The sequence below is a fragment of the Nasonia vitripennis genome, chromosome 3, assembly GCF_009193385.2.
Source record: "Nasonia vitripennis strain AsymCx chromosome 3, Nvit_psr_1.1, whole genome shotgun sequence".
Classification (NCBI taxonomy): Eukaryota; Metazoa; Arthropoda; class Insecta; order Hymenoptera; family Pteromalidae; genus Nasonia; species Nasonia vitripennis.
In genome coordinates this window covers 13,170,730-13,192,920 of record NC_045759.1, presented here as the reverse complement: position 1 = coordinate 13,192,920, position 22,191 = coordinate 13,170,730, and the positions used below count along the sequence as shown (strand labels likewise).

At 38.2% G+C, this 22,191-nt stretch overlaps 2 protein-coding genes and 1 long non-coding RNA gene across 4 annotated transcripts in view; 1 reads left to right on the top strand and 2 right to left on the bottom strand.

The window, feature by feature from the left end:
* LOC100116138 (prolyl 4-hydroxylase subunit alpha-1) overlaps window positions 1–13,686 on the bottom strand; it is a 192,769-nt gene extending 179,083 nt beyond the window's left edge. The window contains exon 1 of one of the 2 annotated variants that reach the window (XM_032598493.1): window positions 13,425–13,686. Coding sequence is in view for 1 of the 2 variants with exons in the window: in XM_031927864.2 (XP_031783724.1) it covers window positions 2,425–2,458 (34 nt within the window). In the remaining variant the exon portion in view is untranslated. Of the gene's footprint in view, window positions 1–2,424; window positions 2,639–13,424 lie in introns of those variants that run through there. The other variant, XM_031927864.2, reaches the window with a different exon arrangement.
* Window positions 13,687–14,322: 636 nt separating this feature from the next.
* On the top strand, window positions 14,323–16,750 carry LOC116416931. Its single transcript, XR_004227230.2, has 2 exons — window positions 14,323–14,888; window positions 15,166–16,750. It is a non-coding gene; the product is annotated as an uncharacterized LOC116416931 (long non-coding RNA).
* A 485-nt stretch (window positions 16,751–17,235) lies between these two features.
* LOC116416930 lies at window positions 17,236–21,725 on the bottom strand. The gene is made up of 2 exons (XM_031927407.2): window positions 18,169–21,725; window positions 17,236–18,088 (listed from the first exon to the last, which is right to left on the bottom strand). The coding sequence occupies exon 1, from the start codon at window positions 21,022–21,024 to the stop codon at window positions 18,175–18,177; it is 2,850 nt and encodes a 949-aa protein (XP_031783267.1). The 5' UTR covers window positions 21,025–21,725; the 3' UTR covers window positions 17,236–18,088; window positions 18,169–18,174.
* Between the last annotated feature and the right edge of the window lie 466 nt (window positions 21,726–22,191).

Below are 22,191 nucleotides of genomic sequence, written 5' to 3'. Positions count from 1 at the left end.
TTGCGATTTATATGCGCAGCGCGCGATCCACCCTATACCCCGTTGACGGCGCATGTACAATAGTTCTTTTGTTTTAAATTTTATAGGCAATTTTTCGGGCTCGTTAACGTTGATGTTTATTTTCATCGAGCGAGGCCCGTCGTCATTTCGGAGACTACAAGACCATTAAATTCGTTAATACCCCCGCGGACTCGGGACACGTAAAGCACGTTCGAAAACATGCATTGTAAAGTTTGATGCGAGTTTACGGGGGGGGGGGGGGGCTTTGCGTTCCTCCGCAGAGATTTACGGTTGGCCAGTTTTTAGGATTGGCCGAGTGCTTCGAATAGTTTGCTCAATGAAGGTATGCTTGGTCATTCGGGCGGCGATTGAACAGTTTTTTAAACAAAGGAAAATATTTATACGATTTTATGTGAATACGTGAGAATTTTCCGGTCGTTGAAAATATGATATAAATATAAAAAGCTTGCCGAAGCTATATCGGAAAGTCGATGTTTCGAAAAGATGGCAAAAATAGTCTTTTCATCGCTATTATTTTCATGAATATGCATGAAAAAGTCGATTTTCTATTTCAGGTGCGGTGGTGGGTACTACGCTGCAGAGCAGCTGGAAAGCTTTTGTAGATCTGGGAATTTTTAAAAACTCACCGACTCTGATACCAAAATTATTGAAAAATAAAGTTGCCGTGAATTATTTATATTTTACAATTCTTCGTACCATTCGTTTCTTCAAGCACAACCTCGGTATTGAAACTTTGTCCTCTCCAGAAATTTTCTTTTCGAGACTCGGCCAAGCCAAAACTGACTTTAATTTTCTTTTCCAACGGTTATTGTTATTACTCGCTTACTTTCTTTTACCTTTTCATTATACGTGACTGCAATACTGCAGCTCTCTTTCGCCCCGCTTTTATATCTCTTTACAAGAATTTCTCGTTACGATATTATTGCAGAGAATTCATAATTAATTTGCTCTCTATACTCGTTCATTAAAAAAGCTTTTCCCTCAATTTTGCCAATTACATATAGAAGCAAATTAATTGAAAAACTTCGAGTGCAAGTACCCATACACGAATAAAGCCATCGCGTGCGCACTCACGTATTACGAGCCGATCTTCATTACTACGAAAAAGCTCGGATTAAAAAAAGAAATACATCGACCCCCGCGCGCTACAAGTTGACATATGCCCGGCAATATTTCAGGCCATCCGCCAAAATCACATCATAAATCGCCAAAACAGGGGAAAAAGTCCGGGCGATGCATCAAACCCGAGCCAGCAGCAGCAAAACAAATCTCTTAATCAAATAAAACGTAAAATCGCGATACCTCGCGGCGGCAAAAAAATAATTGAAACCGCGTTACAGTCGTCCGAGCCGTTATCCGAGCACGCATCGCTGCGCGCGAAACGACAGCCAGCTGCGCGTATACGTATAATAAACTTCCGCCGACTGGCGATAAAAAAAAATTGACGGCTCTCCACAAGTCACGGCGGGATATTATTCGACTTCGCGCGCATTCGACGCGCCGGTAGTTACGCGCGATTAAGCTCATTGGACGCGAGGTCGTGAAAAAATTCTGATTCCCATCGCAGCCTCCGACGAAAGTATACGTATAAAGGAGAAGCTGTGCTTTCAAGGAGAGGAGGAAGGCCCCAGCGAGATTTACAAGAGATTCCAGCGGATGGAAGATTTTCTTTTAAGCTCTTTGTAGCCGCTGATACGGGCCGACTCGCTGCGCTTTCTCTCATCTTGACACGGTGTGGATTCTTCGAGATTCCTCGCGCTGCTTCCCTATTACATCCGCAGGGCTGTTCTTTACATTCTTATACGCGCGCGCGAGAGAGAGAGAGAGGCGTAATTCACTGTGTTGCACTCGAGGGAGGGGGGATGGAGCTTTTTTAGATCTGATCGATAAGAATGTGCCGCGGAGGGTTGATTGAACGAGCTGGCAGTGCGGCAGTCCTTTTCAACTGAATAAGAGATGACTTTCTCCGGTTTGCTTGATTTTATTGCGCTTCATTTGGACTTTATTAAATTTTACCGGATTGAACGGGTATAAATATAGCCCGACCGGCTGATTGATATTTAAGATATGTAGTTATAGCCAAGGAAAATTTACGAGGGGCGAAGAATATTTGCATTGGTATTGATCCCAGCCTTTTCATATAGCCGTGGTTGTTTCAACTTCGAGTGTGAAATTAGCTGAGAAAAATAAACAACTTGTTTCTTCTATCAGTATATTAGTGATTAAGTTCATACATTCCACTCCAATTTTCATTTACCAAAATAAAGTTTCTTTTATTAACCATACCGATAAATTATGCATACGAATGTATTATTCCTGCGATCCAATTGCACGTTCCAAAAAAAAGGATTAATCGAGTGCGACCCATCTATACACACACACAAGTTTTTCGAATGGACAAACCTCGAGGAAGCTTTATTTCGTCGATCGAGCTCATTTCCAAGTCCTTCAACTTCCTTGTGCAGCAGCGGCGCCCGAACGCGCGCGCAAATCTAAAATTCTTGATGAGACCGAGAGCGAGCGAGAGAGCGAGGATCCCGCGGAACTTGCTCCAACTTCGCCAATGTTGGCCCAGTGAACTTTTCACTTTAGTTCCGCGCGTCAACTTTGATGATACTTTTCGCGCGCACTGAAAAAATGGCGAAAGACTATATAGATATCGAGCGTCTCTCTTTGACGACAAATAACGGTCAATTTAGGCTTGTTAACTTTTTAATTCGCCGGGTGTATAATAGGGGGGAGCTACACCAATTAATTTACTTCGCGAGTTGAAAACTCGATTTTTCGCAAACGCGGTGAAGCCCCCCAAGTGTATGATAATTCGACGGGACTACCGGCGTTAAAGTTGTTAATTCTTGTGAATTTAAAACGAAACAGCGCGTGTAAACGAATTGCGCGTATCTTCGGACTTCGAAGGGATCGGGAGGGAAAATGGTTTAACCACGATTACCATAGCTCGCGAGTAAAAGTCAAACATGCCGCCTGTAACATTGAGCCCCGCCGGATTGTGTGCGTCCGATAAATAATGCATCAGCGCGAAGTTTCGTTTAATAATTTCAACGGAATTATCGCATCACGATACTTTTTATCGCGCGATAAACGGAGCGAAATCTGCTGGAGTCGCGCATAAATTACGCGGTACACCCCGAAAGGAAAAACTTCCAGGCGATGGCTGAAATCTCTGTCAACAATGCAACCCCCGCGGAATATTTTAAGCTTACAAGCGACGAGAGAAGAGACGATAACCAGGCGCGACATCATCAAAGTGCACAGCAGCAGCAGAGCAGCGAAAGAGAAAATAAAAGGGACGAGGGCCGCGCAGAGGGTGAGACTATAATATTTACCGACGCTAGCACATTCTCGCGCGCGACACACACACATCAAAGAGCTCTCGGATTAATCCGAGAGCGAGCGATGCGTATGGCCATGTGCCCCGTAGCGCCATCTCTGTAATAAAATGGGGCCTAACCCTCGCCGTCTGCGACAAATGAGCAAATCCGCCGATATAATTGTATTTATCGGGGAATTAGCCGTGACGAATATCCCGCCCCTCGGCGAGCGATATATATATATATATATATATATATATATATATAGAGAGAGAGAGAGAGAGAGAGAGAGAGAGAGAGAGAGAGAGAGAGAGAGAGAGAGAGAGAGAGAGAGAGAGAGAGAGAGCACCCATAGAAACCCACGTCACGCAGTCGCGCAAATTGTAATGCGTTCTGATGTACGCGCGTATTATACGTGTCTGGATGCAGCAGCGCCCTCTCCCTCCCGCGAGAGCAGCGGCCGACTCCATATTTTCATGCAAACAAAAGCTGCTGGAACAATTATGCCTATACGTGTACGTATGTCCGTCGGGCGTATCGGTTAATTCGTATTTGCAATGAGCCCGAGCTATATATACCTACTATTGTTGCAGTTTTGCCTGTGCGCCCACGATCGGGAATCGAGTATAGTCATCCACGCGATTTCGGCTATTTTCTCCCAAGAGACAATGGGGAGCTTTCAATGATTCTGGCTTCCCAGCCAGCCAAGTTTCCGCGCTTTGGACACTCGGTCGTATGCGGAGTCGCGGAGAGACTCTCTGCACTGCAGCTAAAATCCATATTAATTCGAGCAGCTTCAAGTCGTTCCAGATCATTAAGCATCTCCCCGAAGAAGCTGCGCCTTCATCCTCGACTGTATACCGTCGGAAAGCGCAAAGTGCCCTTACTAATAGCCGAACATAATACGAATATCATATCGCGCCGCACACTCGCTCTCCCTACTCTATACGATCGAAATTCAAAAGTGGACGAGAATAAACAGCCAATTAAGACATCTATACGCATCAGCCGTATATGACCATAATATAGCCGCACTACATAACCGCGTATAGGAAACGAGGCGAGAAGCGTGTAACTTATGAACGACTCCTCCTAAAACTTATCACCCTGGCGCTCGAACAGCCCTTCCTGCCCACTGTATATACGCCCTTTCTCTCTGCATAAACGCACAGCCACCGTTGAAGTAGCTAACCCGAGCTCCGCCGTATACTACTCCGAGGCGCATTCGCAGCCGAGCACCGGCAGAAACATTAACGCGAAAACGCGGACCTACACCGTGTCTATGTAGGATAGAGGTATACATAGTAGTACAGAGCGGCGCAGAGCGAGTATAAGAGTAAGCCAAGCGGTTATACAGTGTTGGCCGCAGTGGCTAGCCGCACGATAAACTCAGCCGTCGGAACTTTTGCACTAAAGCTCGCCTCGAGCTTCTATCTCCATCATCAGCCTATACCGCTGTATATGGCTCGAGATCTTGCCGCGCGCGCGAATCCGATTAAAAGAGAGCCAGGCTAGGGCATAAATATATTTCGCCGCTGCCGGGGATGACAATGCATAGGCTCTGCTACGCGCGTACAGACACACGTATAGAATGGCTGTATCTATCCTCGCGTGCAGAGCCGAGCATCTTTATGTATGCCGAAGCTGCCGACGACGCGGGGGCTGCAGCTAAAGTGTAAATAGGCAAAATCCACGAGAGAGAGAGAGGGCCGCGTATACGTACAGCGTACGCGTGCGTAGCTAACCAGCCGACGTACGCGATGCACACCCGCGCTCACGTTTATGTTATGTAAATTGTAAATATGTACATGGCCGTGCGCGAAAGGCTGCCGCGGAGGCTTTGCGCGTGTACACGTTGGCTATACGGCTCTGGGTATATACCTGTATGTATAGCTATATACCGTGTTCCTCGCGTAGTTTGATTTCCGCCGCCGTCGTCGCGTCGATGCAGCCTTTGGATAATACTTTAGCATGTGTGTCAACTCGCACGAAAAGAGAAAGAGTATATATATGGAGACGACGCAGACGCATACTCGACCGACTTGACCGAGCTGGGATCGGGAGTTTTAGATCCCCGAGGAAGGTGTCTACAGGATATGTAGCTAGCGGACTTTCATTAAATTTGAAATTCGCGTTTTTCGCGGAAGAGTGAGCAATAGGGTATAACGAAACTGTCCGTGCGCCACTTTTGCTTTTTAAACAGTCCGTTAAATTAAACCTCACGCGATTTAATCGAGTGAAGGAGAGTAAAAACTGCGACTATGACGATCGAGAAATTTTCAGGTTAATTCAATATCGGATTTGTTCGAGAAATCAGGCCGATCTCTGATGAGGAAACGCTTGGATCCGTACAATAACTTAAATAGATAAATAGAACAGCATTATTTATACTAGCTTATATTACATAATGAAAATTCTATTATCAATTTGAACAAACCGTCGGATATTTCCTCAACGATTGAATTTCAATCGTGTTACTTCCAAATTCGATTCCGCTGCGCGTATATGTAAATCAAAAGAAACTAAAATCACCGCACCCCCGCACTCTGCAATGCAAAACGCAAACAAAGCTGATTAATTCAACCGAACGCAACGTTGTAACAATTTTAATTATGATTCAAATTTAAGTTTGCGTTTTCCCCCAGAATACGCGCGTTGTGCACTCTGCACCGCTCGCTTATTCGCGATTATTACCATACGCAACCGGCCATTCTCTCTCTCTCTCTCTCTCTCTCTCTCTCTCTCTCTCTCTCTCTCTCTCTCTCTCTCTCTCTCTCTCTCTCTCTCCCTCCGCTACTACAATTAAAATAGTTGCACTTCTGAAAATTAAACCGAAACTTCATTCGTCTGTTATTTGTTAATAAGGGAAACCATCGCCAGAGCTTGAACGGCGATAGCAGCTAGACACGATTCTCTGCGCGAGGAGTTTCCAAAAGTCATATTAATTTCTAGCGCGCGCAGTGAACTTGAAGCCGGCTGTCACGCGTGATTAAAACGGTGTTGCTGCTAATGAAGTAAATATGTAAGTCTCGCTTCATCTGAGCATGGACGTAATCGAGTACACAGGGAGAGAGCGAGCGGGAAAACTTTATTAATTCAAATATTTGTACTAGTCTGCCAATTTGAGAGCCGTCCGACACAACTTTCGCCTCGTTTACCTCGTCCATCTGACGTGCTGCGCGTGTGCTCTGTTCACTGACAATCGTAGCTGGGAGAAGGGGGCGATTTTCGTCACTGATGGAAAGGGCATTCATTTCACGCGAGTGGGGCAATTAACGACGATTGTGCCGTTTGAACGGTTAGCTATTTGATATTTGATATTGTGTCCGCACCGTGCTTTTATCAGTTATTGAACATTTTGAGGATAACAGAATCGTACATTACTTTATTTAATTCCATATTTTATAACCAACGATTAATAATTCGTAGATTTTCGAGTAAACCCTTTTCTATTAAAAACAGCCGATATATATTTGCATTTTTGTCTTTTTTTGTAGTGAGTAGATCGATAATAATAATAAGTAAATATCTCTATTTCAAAGACCATCAAAAAATCCACCCCGATCGTAAAGCCGCAATCAATCGATCGCCTCAAATCAGCCGCCTACTCCTCCTCCGCGGACTTTCAAATTTTCGGAATTCGCGCATATCGTGCCCTCCGCCAATCGACGATCCATCCGCGCACGCCGAGTCTCCGCTTTACGGTACACACACGCTCGCGCGCGCGCGCGCGCGGCGATCGGGGAATCCCCGATCGAGCAATTTTTTCGAAACCTATAACTCCCGGCCGTCGAACCGCACAATTATCGCACGAACATCCAGCATAATCACGAAACTTCGCGAGGGCACATGTATACATACCTATATACCTACGTACGCGATTCTCGCGTTTCGGTTGGGCTTCGCGCTCACGCGGCGTCGACTTCGTTCTCTCTCTCTCTCTCTCTCTCTCTCTCTCTCTCTCTCTCTCTCTCTCTCTCTCTCTCTCTCGAAATTCGCAACGCACGCGAGCACGGCAGGGGCGCGGGTAATCGAAAAGGAGTGACGGCAGAATCAATATTGGTGAACGTGATATTTGTTTGGGAGCGCGGCTGCGCCCCTCTCCGCGTTATTGGAGATCAGATTGGTACGTCGCGAAGCCGGCATCGAGTAGCTGATGCTGCCAAGCGCTGGTTCCTCTTTGTTGCGCTTGCATTACGCGTCACGTCGTATATGTTTATATGTGTACACACACTTGCTCTCTCGGCTATATACGACAAGTGTACACACGCGCCCTCCCGGTATATATATATATATATATATATATATATATATATATATATATATATATATATATATATATATATATATATATATATATATATAATATATATATATATATATATATATATATATATATATATATATATATATATATATATATATATATATATATATATAGTCTTTCTTCCTCTATATATGCTATATACGCGTATTTATGCAGAAGCCTCGACAATGTGCGCGCGCGCGAATCCTTATGGCGTTTTCGAATTTCCCGCGTAATGGGCCAGTACCGGCTGTCAACGGATTTCTCGCGCTCATCCCTCGAGTCTTATGCTGCGGAAAGTTGCATGACTGGCTATATCCTATCCTTAGTGTAATCGCTGAATATAAATTGAAAATTTGGCGAGGAGCTGCGTGTGTGTGCTGGAAGCTATAATACCGAGAGCGTCGGGGCTGGATGGCTCTTTTTTTCTCTCAACGAGTATGTATGCATGGGTAATGATCGGCTTGTGGTATTCGATGGCTGTTCCGATGTTGCGTTTACTTTGAACGTTAGGGAAATTTTCAGATAAGTTGAAGCGTCAGCTTAGCGACGTGAGATGGTTTCGGCATTTAGATTGAGTATATGGAACGGTTATTCAAGAATCACGTGTACACAAAAAATTTATTGCGCGAATGATAAGAATTTCATTGAGATTCCGATGGCTGAAAAATCCACTCGCGTATTTATTCCGTGGAATGCAAACAATTTTTCAAAGTCAACTCTCTGCCGCACTCGAGAAGATTGAAGTTTTATTCAGCAACCGCCGAGAAGTTTTCGAAAGGACTTCAGTCCCGCGCCGGAAAATTGCATGGAAAATTCCGGAATTGTAGAATGTATCACCCCCCGCACATAATGCACTGCAAAACGTGTACGCGCGCACGCGTGAAATAAAATCCCGCGTAAAAATCGGAATATCGTTAATTCGATTTTTAATTCAGATTTACTCAGCTAATGCGATCGGAGTAACTCGGCATTTTTCGCAATTTCGCGTAACAATGCTTCACGCGCGCGTTATACGGCTCGCGACCACTTCACTCCCGCTGCGTGGTAAAATGGAGATAAAGTGGTATAATTGCAGGTGGCGTCTACCTCCTCTCCTTCTCCCTCTCGTTCTATATACGCAATGAATTAGCCTGAAATATCGAAGCGATTTGCCGCTTGGCCGCGGCGCGAAATTCTCTTTCTCTCTTTTTTCCCTTCCGATTCAGCTTTACGACGAAAGCAACCTGTACTAAATTTTCACGAATTGCGAATTTTTAGATATTTACGGGCGCCGAACTCGCGGGGATTACGCGCATTAAAATAATCGCGAGCGTACAGGTATGTGAGCGATAAAATATTATTTGTCGCGGTGGCGGGCTATTTAAATTATACGCGCGTATACTCTCTCGCCTTGATCAAATTGAATATCGCGCGCTAATGAACGTCTATAACTTCGCATTTGAGGATGAAAGAATGATGTACATGCATAAAAAGCGCTATAATTCGTATTAACTTTTGCAGTGTGCAGAACACGCGCTGCACTTTATCGGCTTTGAAATTCAATTGTCATAGTTATTCAGTTAAATTGCGCGCTTTCATTTTTTATTTTAGTTTAAATCGATTGCCTTATCTGCGTAATGCAAACAATTTATTAATATATAACGCGAGAAATGACTTTAATTATGAGCTTATTATCCCTGGTAGAAATCGATATCAGTTTAAAGCTACAACATACCACGTATACTAGAGATGGGCAAAAAATAGGTCCATTTTTCGGCCAGCGATGAAACGCTTTTTCGGACATTTTTTACGCATTTATTGGAGTAAGAATAGAGTCATACCGTATTATAAGGAATATTTAAGCCTGTAAAATTCGATTTAAAAAAATAGATTAAAGCAAAGCACAGGGGATAGCTAGTTGATGGCTACAAAAGTACTACGCAAAATAAGTCGGGTCAAAAAAGTGAAAAATCAATAGAATCACGAATATCTTCGTATGTCGTGCTTGTATAACTCTAATTGACTGTTAATTGTCTAAAATTTGAAAATCGATTAAAATCCGCAAGCCTCTTTGAAATTAGTGTACAACACAAGGACTAATATCGATACGAAAGATTTAAGGTTATGTTTATTCCAACAAATGCTCAAGAAATGGGAGAAAAAGCATCACAAGTTATGTCTAGGCTATTTCTCATAGCCATTTCATAGTTTTCAGCCCATTTTAAATATTTGAATTTCTACCGTATATTAATAAATTACCAAAAACATAGCATGCTTCCAACATTCGGAAATAACATCCGTTAAAAGTTGAAATCTTACAAAATATTCAGACTAACGAAATTCATCGGGCGCGAACGCGCAGCGTGATCCCAACCCAAGGAAATTCCCATCACATAATCATGATCCACTTCTCTCAGCGCGCACTCAATAATTAATCCAGGAGTCATAAAAAAATCTCCATCCCACTCCCCCGGCGTATATCCTGCCTTACCCAACCTGACCCACTCCCAATTTCACTTCATCTTCTTTCCCCGCAGTCTCGCGATTAGCACTTGGTAAGAAAGCCATGCTATATATACACACACCAGCCACGCAATATAGTCCGTATGGCCTCATAAAAGCAGCCGCTGCGCGGAGTCTAGCACGTATATGTATATAGCTACTGCGTAACGCGCGCGAATCCAATGACGGATTATTTCGTCCGTGGCGAAACGAGCCTCATTATTCTCTCTCTCTCTCTCTCTCTCTCTCTCTCTCTCTCTCTCTCTCTCTCTCTCTCTTTCGCGCTCGAAGGTGCGGAGCCGTAATATAGAAATGCTAGCTCGCTCGCGCGCGCCTCTTTTGTTTAGCGTTTTGCAGGCGCGTGGGGGCGTATATATACGCCTGCAGAGTGAGAAGACTCTGTCTCTCTAATTCGCTACTGAATGTAATCGAGTTTGTACAGTGTAAGTTACTCTCGCATATCGTCCTTCTTTGTCTGCTCTGTGTTATATGCTACTGCTTGCTTGTTCTATTATTGCTCCAAGTTGTATTCGTTGAAATTCAATTTAATTGGTTTACTTACGTTGTCACTTTTAAAAAATTCAAGAATTGAAAATCGTTCCATTAACTATCAACAATCATCGTTTCGTTAAATAATCAACAAAGCGTAAGAAGATTTCCCCCTTCCTATACAGTATCGCAAAGTTTCACATTTCAACGCACAGTCGATTTAATAACTAATGATCCGGAGCTCACCGTGATAACCCTAAAAATGTCAGCACCCCTGGCGCAATAATTACCCAGTTATCAGTATCAGCCGCTAGCTACTTGAAAAGCCCGAAAGAGCGCATTCTACGGCATAACAATCCACCCCTTTACGATCCATCAACAACTGGGCGGCGGCAGCATCGCTACCCATAAAAAATCCAGCATAATTCCTCTCAAACCACCTAAAAAGGGCTATCAGAATTTCGCAGCATCTCGGTCTATCTTCCAGCAGCAGGCCGTTCCAGCATCCGCAACCAGAGAAGCGCGGCTGCTGCGGCCATACATTATACATCCCTTGCGCGCGCAAGAGAGAGCCAGTAAAAGCGCACGACTTCGCGGGTCTCTTATACGTATGGGCGCGTGGGATATTGTGGTTGCGGTGCCGGAGAGTTAACTCGAGTATGAGAGAGAGAGAGAGAGAGAGAGAGAGAGAGAGAGAGAGAGAGAGCGTATGCGCGCGGAAATTCGCGTTTAATTTGCCGAGTCGAGGAAAAAAACCTATGTGAGAGCAGGCGCAAGCGAAACAAAGCGAAATATGAGCGAGAGGAGGGACGGAAAGAGGAGAGCGTGTGTGGAACGGACGGCGTTCGTAAAGCGATTAGTACGCAAATCGTTACTGAGCTTTTTGAATCGTTATACGTATAGGGGAGAGGGTTAACTTTTCCAGAGGGATATTTTGGACTGATGAAGGGGAATTAGATTTTGAGATCGAGCGAGCAAGTGACGCAAATTCTTCTTTTTGTGTGGCGTGATTCGGCTTTCATTGAATTGAATTTCTGATAATTGATCGTGCTTTTCTCCTTTATTTGTACTCTCATGCGACACGCCATGCAACAACGAAGTCTTGTATTATTTTGAATTAGAAACTAATTAAATTTGCGCTAAAACGAGTCATTATAAAACAAAATAGAGCGCGAATCATTGCACGCAAAATTCCAGTGGACCATAATTATTAGACTTTGATTGCTCGAACTCGAAAATTCAAGAGTCTAGAAATCTATTAATTTCGAATGTACTCATGAATTAAGTAACACCACATGAAACGAATTTCCAACCTTCAATGCTGCAAAATTAGTTCATACTCTGCAATATCCTGCCCTGCAGCCTACCGAGATATATTCATTCTTTGCTTCGAGCTGGCACGTATCACAATAGTGCGAGGGAATCTACATCCGATAGCACGCACACGCATGCACCGCAAGCTCGCGCGCAATTTAATTTCAATTAACAGTAAATATCAGCCGTAGCTTTGGCAAACACAAAGCCGCCGCGAGATAAATAACGCCCACAGGAACATTAGCGTAAAAGTTGCCACGAGAGTGTGTTTGATTGTAATTCGTCCCGCAACACACAGACAAAAGGCTGAATGCGATACAGGGTTTCCTTCTTGAAACGCACACGCAACACTGCATTCGCTGCGTCACCTGTTTAGGGGGTACATAGAGAGGAAGACAGTGAACAATGGCCATTTGCCTACTGCCGAATCAAGTTCCATTGTTTTTTGCGCCCCATTCCGCACCGATCGACCATTGAGAGCGTCGATTTTTCTCTTCGCGTCACGCTCGACCGGCCGAACGCATTGGTTTTTGATGGGATTTTCGATGAGTGAGTATCGAACGTCGGGGGCTACAGACGCAATTAACTTTTAAGGTTTTTCGGAGTGCGATTGGAACGACCGGAGGATATTATTTGATTAAAAATAGGATAAATTAAAACACTTTCCAGGTAGAAAATACGCGCGGACTAACTGCGCGGCCAGAAATTAAGGCGTATTTTCTACCAGGGTGTTTCAAGTGTTTGAAAGCGCAAAATTATAAGAATCAGATTAAAGCTATATATAAACAACTAAATTAAATAATGGGCGCCTACGGCGCCCTCGACTCCCACTCGTGCTCAAAACATCACCCTTCCTAGAAAAAGCCAATTTTCCCCCCTAGTTGCACAATATACTATTTTTACAAAATGTATGATAACGCAATGAGTATTTGAGATATACGATGTATAGTAAATGTCTAGTTCGATAAAAAGCTCTCGATAAAATTGAAGAAATCTTGTTGCTATAAAATGGAATAAATATATTTATCTTGTATATTAGTAATAAATTGTGTACAGTAAATATTTGATTTGTCTATTCTTCCCTGTAATTATAAAACCTTTATCAGTTTCAAATTGGAGATTTTTAAGAACGAATTCGAACGTATAAATTTTCTCGAACTTTTCTTTTCGTGCGTTTGCAATTGTTTATTTATATGGACAACGTAAACTATTACGCCTCGATAGTTATCAAGTTTGAGGATTTTTTTTTTATTAATTTATTTATCGTCGCATCCCTTGGTCAGGTATTAGCGACATAACCAGTTAGAGATATTTACAGAGTTTTGGAATAATAATAATTACACATAGTGATACGATATATAATAGATAGATATACATATATTCATTGCATATGTTATATGGAAGTACAGTCAATTTCGCTTTAGAGTATATCGGTTACAAGATTAGTTTTGTTTATAAAGTTGACGACTTATATAACTTACCGTTCAATTTATACCTGTCGTCCCTTTTACCATAACCTTTTAGGTACGTACGTACTAATACGGCGACGAACTACACCTATAAATACCCCCATAAAACTATGGGGAAATTTATCAGTGGCCCGCCAGCGCGTCACCTAGACTAATTATTTCGAAGCTTACAGATTTCAGACACAATTAAATTTTATGACATTTAAGTTTTCCCACACATTTATATTGCTGTCGAGATCATCAATACTTCTAAACCTTTAAATTTGAATTTTCACCGCCGCTACCTGAAACACGATCGAATTAAAATTTCATCAGAGAATAAAAGTAAAAATAGGAATCTTCAAAAGTAAATGAATAATATAATTGAAAGAATGTGTAAATAGTTAAAATACGTTTGATTAAAAATCCAAAGATTAATTTTTTTATTTGTAAAATAATTTTCATTGCCAATATTAGAAATTCTAGAGTCGTTAGAAATTTCTGTAGAATTGACCTTTAGAATGGAACTGCGAGTGCTTGCATCTTTATAGAAGCGTAATCGCATAAATTTTACGAAATCTCAAATGCTATGAAAATGCAAAGTAAGTTACTAGTGCTAGTTATAAATCAGTTAAATGCATTACGAAAAAGGCTTCTCCTAAATGATATAGTGTAGGGTATAATGAGATGTAAAATTTAAGTAGATATAAATAGATTCAGTATGTAAAAGAATAATTTGTTCATTAGAAATTATTTATTTAATTGCGCATTTGTGTACGCAAGTATAGTATCAAAATTAGCTACGCAAGCGACACCAAGCGGGAATCAACCAAAGTTAGGTTACCTAACCTAACCTAACCTAGCCAAGGTGGTGGCCGTGGAGGAGAGGGGAAATGCCGGGATATAGAGGGCGCTTTGTTAGCTGCACGAAGTTCACGAATAATTTGTATAAATCGTATCGGAAAAAAATTAGATAATTGCGGAATCGTTATAAAAGTTTGTAATCGCAAGTAAAAAAATTGTCAGTTTATTAGTTTATTTATAAAAAATCAAAAACTTTTTACGCCGCGAGAAAGTAGAAAAATGCGTTTTTCTTGTAAGATATTGATCTGAGAACATTGAAACCACTGCGAATCGTTTGTAAATTAATTACCGATTCTGTAAATATTGCCTTTATTGCGTTATTCGCTATAGATACTGATTAATAAATTAATTATTTTTTCGTCAACTATGCTACACCAATTCGGGCGGTTCGTGTACCATATTCCGTTCGATGATTCGAATCAGCTGTTCCTATATCGTTACGCACGTGTACTGCAGTGACTATATAATATACGACAACAACAATAAGTCGGTTTGTGCAAGTGCATCGCGGATTCAGAAGTGTGTACAGTGCAGCGATGGTCTCCTGGTGCAACGGCCTCTTCAGGGAGTATTGGCTTTCAATCTTATTCTAACTTTAATAAGTCCAGAAGTAGTGAAAGTGTAAATTACTAGGTCATAACCTACAAATTATATACTCCATCATAATATCTCTTTTATTTATTTAATAAAGTCTAGATAACAAACGGGTTTTTATACTGCAGTAGTCGATTCTTTATTGTAAATAAAGTCACTTATGGCAAAAATATTTTAATTATTAATGTTTTTATCATTTTCTATGTCTCATTTTTTGATGATTAATTTTTTGAAATCTAATCAATATTAGATATTTTTTAATAGAATTTCATGCCTAGTTCTATCACTTTTTATCATTACTTTATTACTTTTACAGTAATCTTCAATAACACCAATCAGTCTACATGCCATTAGATCATACTTGGATAGAAGAGCTTACCGTTGTAGCTACTACTGTTATAACTACAGGTATGTCCTATCGTACAAAACATTTTGAACCTTCAATGGCTAACTTATAACAAATATTAGGTGCTTCAAAACATTGTAATCAGGGTGACCAGACCTGTCGTCACTTACTATCATTATATTACAAAAAATATTAATTGAGATTACATAATAATTTCTTTGTTGATTTTTGAAATATCTGAAATCGTAAACATCTCACCACATTACTAAATAATCACATAAATAACATTTGGCCAGGTCTGGTCACCTGGCTCATTGAAATATCTTGTGCAACATACTAATTCATTTATTTTTCATCGAACGAGCAAACTGTTCCTGCATAAGTTCCTGCATCACTGATGTCTCACCGGTATCCACTCTTATTTGTGCTGCTGCGCGTATTCACTGGAGTGAAGTCTTCAATACTTATTGAATTACCTTTCGCCAAGAGTGTATCATGAAGGACATTTTCAGAACAATACATATAATATAACAAAGTGATCAAAATATTAAAATTATTAATTTTTCAGATTCGAGGCCGTCAACTTTGATGGTGTAAACAACAGTGCGACTGATGCAGTGCAGGACAGCTGGATAGCTGTTTCATCTGTTTCAAGAGTGAAGACCGCTGTGTTACAAGTGAAAGTGCGAAAGTGTTCTTAGGGGGATGAAATAGACTTAGGGATTAGAATGTGAGGGAGTAGGATTAGTTTAGAATAGTGTTATCAAAATAGGATACAGAGCGTATTATCAGATGAAAATTGAAACTCTAAGTTCATTAATTAGAATACATAATGTTTTGTTTAATAACTTTCGAAAATGTCACTGAATATTTTGTTTCAATTTTCATCTGCTCAGACTTTGGCAGGATATATGTTATTTTGCGAGTAAACTTTAGAAAAGCTAATCACAGAGGATCTGTCAGGACTAGCTTAAATAAATCTGTGTTCTGCCATATTTTTAGGTCCAGAAGGTGAAAATAGAAAATTCAACTCAAGTAATTATGACCATCTGGTCCTAAAAATACAGCAGAAAGTAAAAAAAGAACTTGTAAACGCTTAGAGATACTCCATCTCAGCAATTACAGTTGCAAAGAGAAAAACCGTGAGCAGGTGTTTAGGTGATCATAGGAACCGAATATAGATAAACGAAAATTGCCATGATAGCTATAGTTTCCTAATGATTAACATAACATCTGTACAAGTTTTTAGACCTCTAGATTAAAAACTACTTTAATAGTATTGTCATTACGTTCAACAAGTTTTGTATATCCTTAAAAAAAGTAACTACCATAGCAATTTTTATTTATCATTGTCAGTGACTTTTATTGAGGTATTTTACTTAATTTTAAAGCGTGGAAAAGCAACAATAATTTTGAACAATTATAAATAATATAAACTTAAAAATACTTCAATTTGTTAATATGCAAATAATTTATAATACTTGAAAGGAAAAATTATTGTTAAATACTAAGGTATAGCTTGAGTAACAATGCTTTTCTATACTTGAAATTATACTAGATAACAGTAATGCAAGTCTCAAAGGTTAATAGATTCTCTATAAAAAACCATCACAGAAATGTGAGTCGCAAAGTGAAAAGCACGAGTGGGTTTACAGGTAATCATCTATACAGGATAAAGTTAAATAAAAACTGCCATGGTAATTAGTTTTTAAATAATTTTTAAAACGTCTGTACAAAATTTCAGCTGTCTAGTTCAAAATTTATTGTTATTTTTTTGTCAATGGGAAGAAAGTCATAAGTCAAAATAAGCAAGAATTTTCCAGCCATTTCTATTGCTTTTGACGTACAGCTTTGAAATTTTGTAAAGATATTTCACAACTTATTAGAAAACTATTTACCTGATCAGTTTTTATTTAATTGTATCCTTTCTTTATGTTTATCCGAAGCCCTATGCTCGGCTTTTTAGTTTGAGGGGGTGATTTATTATAAAGAGAACCTCTAAAGTGCAGTGACTTATACTAATGCGTGTTCAATGTTTTCCTTTTTTTTTTACTGCTAAAAGGTACCATTAGTTAACCAGTTACCTTAGAAATTTTTCAATTATATTTAAAAATTATTAAGGATTTAGACATCCCTTGTAACAAGACTTTTGTAGGAAATCAAACTTCCAAAGTGAAAAGCCGTATGCAGGTCTCCAGGTAAAGGTACAGAGAGGATAAATTTAAATAAAAACTGATAAGCTTAATAGTTTTGTAATGAGTTGTAAAGCTTTTGTTCAAAATTTTAGAGCTCTACAATTAATGACAACTCTCAAGTATCGTAATAAGCAAGATTAACATTTCAGTCATTTCTCTTCTTTTGAACGTAGAGCTCTGAAATTTTGCACAGATGCTTTAAAACTCATTCCATAACTATTTACCTTATCAATTTTTATATAATGTTATATTTTCTTTATGTTTACCTGAAGCCCTATGTACAGCTTTTTGATTTGAGTAGGTGATTTGGTTCAAATAATTTTGTTAAAATGAATCTCTTAGCTGCACTGACTTCTCTTGGTGTGTATTCACTTTTTTTATAATTTTTCATACAGTTCACCTTAGTATTTAACAATAATTTTTTAAATCGTGAATGTTATAATTAACTAGCAAAATGAAAAGTTGAAAATTTTGTAAAATTCTAACGTAAAAACTAATTATAGCTTCATATATTAAAATACCCTCGAATTTTTTGTATGCAATCTGACGAAAAGAAGAGGAAAAAATTATGTACAATAAATATTTTTACACTACAATTAAATAAATGTATTTATTAATAATCATGCATTAATTATTTTTTAAAACAGACTGCCAGTGTTTCTTGCAATATAATTGTACATTATCTGCGACGATGATCTCTGAAAAATAATACAAGATTTTATAAAATTTCCTATGCGTTAATATTAATTGAGACATCAGTAATTCAATTTTTACTAACCGCTAGTTATACCTTGTTATCAAATTCTATGTAAATTAATATTGCTCCGTTTAGTGATGCAGCTTTATCGCTGATTCTGATAGGTTTGCTGGATTCTTCTGTGTTATCATACTTTAACCAAAATCCTTGAATGCCTCTACAACAAGCAAAATAGTGCCTTGTTGTTTGTTCTCCTAAAGGTTCTTGAAAACCAATTATTCCCATCAAAATAAATGATTGTTCTTCTATTTTTATGTGTGATACTAATTCACCTAACTTGAGTAAGCATGATCCACTATTTTTGACTGTGTCTTCAATATCAATGCATAAAATATTTTGTATTTTAAAATCTGCTATAAAAATCTTATGACCACATTTATCACATTTATCTGGTATATGAAGGTGTTTAATAATATTTTCTATATAATTTTCAGACATTATTTCTGTAGATGACATATTTATACATTTTTCATGTCGATATGATATGATGTTACACTGGTTACATTCATACTTATCAATTATGGTTGATGGCATAATTCTTTTATAAAATTCACCAATAGATTGTCTCCAACAAAACTTTTGACTTGCTGAGCCACAAAGCTTGTCGACAAATTTCACTCTCAATGAGCTTAGCTGTCTAAAGTTGAAATTCTCAACATATTTTTGAAGAATGTTGAAAAACTCTTCAGTGATTTCCTCTATTGTATAATTTGTTGGTTGAGTTATAAAATTTTGAAATTTTTGGATATTACAATAAGCTGAAGTTAATATTTCTAAAAGACTATCAAAAGGACTTGAAGTAGCAAGAATTCTTCTTTGTTTATTAATCTTATTAGATGTAGATTGATTGGAATTTTTAATAACTTGACGTTTTATAGAGGATTGTGTTGGTTTTTGTTGCAACAAATAGATATCCTCACAAGGCCTAAGAAACTTTCCTCTATTGAAATTATTTTTTGCAATTGCAGATTCTGATTTCTGAACTTTTTTATTACTCTTACTAGTGTTATTGTTTTGTTTAGTAACAGCATTTTGTTGAAAAATTTCATTATCGTGCTTATCATGCACATATTGTGATTCAACTTTTGTATTTTCATTTTCAATGGGAACCAACTTTTCAGATATTACTGCATGTGTGTGTGAGATATGATTATCATTATTATCTTGGCAAACAGAGTCTATAAATGTATTGATATTCAAACTTACTTCTTCAAAATCAACACCATCACTATCATTATTAGTGTCTAGTATACTTTCATCATCACTGCTTGAAGAGTTTTCTGAATTGTTTTCCTCTTTAGCTTTTACTCGATAATTATTAAGACCCATCCAATTTTCTTCATACTGCATGTAACTATAGTCAAAATATTTATCTTTTGTTTTTCTACTTGCTTCTGAATGAATAATCTTTCTTAAATATTCTAACTTTTCATTCTCATAATCAATATTTTTTAATAAATATTCATTTAGTCTTGGTGTTGATTCGAATTTTAGTGATAAGTATCTATCAAAGTCAACTTTATAACTATCTAATAGTGCAGTAAAATCACAGGATGAACTTGTAATGCTATTTTGTTGTATAATATTTGACCAAAGAACAAATTCCATACAAAGTTTCATCAATTCTTCGCAAAATTGTGGATTATAAAACACATTATTTTCACATGATTGATCATTTTGTGTAATCATTATTTGATTAGCTTCTATAAAAATATTCTCTATAAAGTCTTTAATGCATTTACACTTATCACAGTTAATTTTGATAACATTATCAAGGTCTACAATTTGTTTGAATTTATTCTCTATTTTTTCTAGTTCTTCATTGCTATAAAGTGTTTCCACATTTAATTCTTGTATTTGTAACTTAATAAGCTCAAAATTCTCATGTGTAATTTTACTTTGATATTGACTACTGGAGACAATGAAGATGCTTTTTAAATTGCGTTGAAAATCATCTAAATTTTGTTGTAAACTTAGTACAATAACACAGTAAAGATGAAATCTCTTTACAGATGGAAGTTGTATCCTGTTGATGCATTCCCAATATTTTATTTTGATAATCAAAAATCTGTTGTGAGTATAAATAATAACTCTCGGTAATATTTGAGCTTTCCCAGTTAAATAATCGTAACACAAAAGCAAATATTCTTCGTATGGTAAGTACTCATTAAAAACTTCATTTGCTGTAAGATAATGATGTGTGTAATAGTCCAAAACTAAAAATTTTGGAATTGCTAAGCCACTTCGTATATTTTCACCAAAGAATTTATTAAATAAGGATGTTGAGTAATCTTCAGTCGATAATTGACACAAAGGTACAAATGTATTAGACACCACTGTACCTAATGCATATAAATTTATTGGCTTGCTAACGTGTCCATCCGGCGCCATAAATGGCTTGCAAAACGTTCCTATCAGAGAAAACATATACAGAATATCTTTTCCTAAATCTTTTGAAAAATCTATTGCTTCTATCGTCCAATGTAAAACAGATAGAGGAAATGTACATATTTCTCTTATTGCAGGCTTGTAGAATACGTCTTTTCGCATTTCAATCAGTATAGATTCTTCATCTCGTTCATCTGCTAATTGAGAATCATTTATTGTGTCTTTTACTGTATCCTCTATTGTATCTAGTGCATTTGTAATATTGATTTCAGCTAATATTTTCTTGGAATTAATTTGAACATAGCGGTACAGATTTCGCACATTTATAATTTTTTTACAATCTCGTTTTTTTATGTTGTCACAAATTAATTGCCACACGGGATCACTTTCTTTCTTCAATTTTCCATTTGCGGTACAAATCTCATGTTTTCTCATTTCTTCTATCCGATCTTCATGTGGCACTAAGCATGGTTTTCCTCTTTTCCCCATTGTTATTATAATAATACTACTTATATATTGTAGTTATTTGTCGAATCAGACATAATATTAGAAGGCAATTGAAACACGTTTGAGCTGCTAGGCGATAGCTTTCATATGTCACTGGCACTTTCTCAGTCTAGCAAAGCTTGTAGATAAAAATCTCTAGCAGAATCGTATAAGTAACTAGAATAGATTAGGGGATATAACGTAAAATGATATAGGAATTTTCTTCTTATGATCACATCTGTTTGTAAACACACGAAGACTGAAGCGCGAAGTCGTATATACTGATCTAAATGCCGTAATCGTATCGACGAATAAGTTTCTTAATCATAAACGCATGCATCTATTACAATAAAAAGTATAGTTTAGTCTGTATAGTATATATAAAGGACTGCAACAGTCGCAACAGGCGCTAGCAAAAATCAACGCGTTCTCACACGAAATCCACCACGCGCATCGAGATTCCGCGAAAACGTGATCCTGCACGTAGCTATTTTGTTTTTGTTAAAAAATAGATGTATTACAAGACAAGTTTTTGTGAAGTTTTTAACAAAGAAAAGACTAAGATGTCATCTGATTCGTGGTGTGTTCTGACAACGTAATATATATAAAACAATCGACGATCAGATTTCCTGGAAAACGTTATCGCGCGAGGCAACGGTCGTTCGCGGCAAAAGTCGCATTCGTCTTTGATGACCGAAAAATGAGATATTGTATGTGTTTACTACAAAAGTTTAATAGATTATTGCATGATCAAGTATTATATGTGTTGATATCAGACAAAAAAAAACAATATGCCACGAGAAGCAGAAGTACCAGCACAATTTTTGGAAGAAAAACTAAAAGAATGGAATGTTTTTCATAAAAATGGGACATTAAAGGGCACAATTGATCCAATTTGGAATGACATAAAAAAGGCTCTAAATCTAAAAATGACTGCAAACTCTTTGTATTTAAATGTATACGGAAATAGGCATAACATTAGAACGAATTTGGAACGTTTTTTAAAGTACCAAGTAAAAAAAGAAAAATTCAAGAATTAAGTGATATAGATCTTGATTATTGTGATGAGGAATCCCGCAATAATCCTTACAAGTGCAAAAGATTAGAATTTAAAATTGTTGCAGAAACTAGCAAAATAATTGATTTAACAACAAGGAAGAATCAGACTAA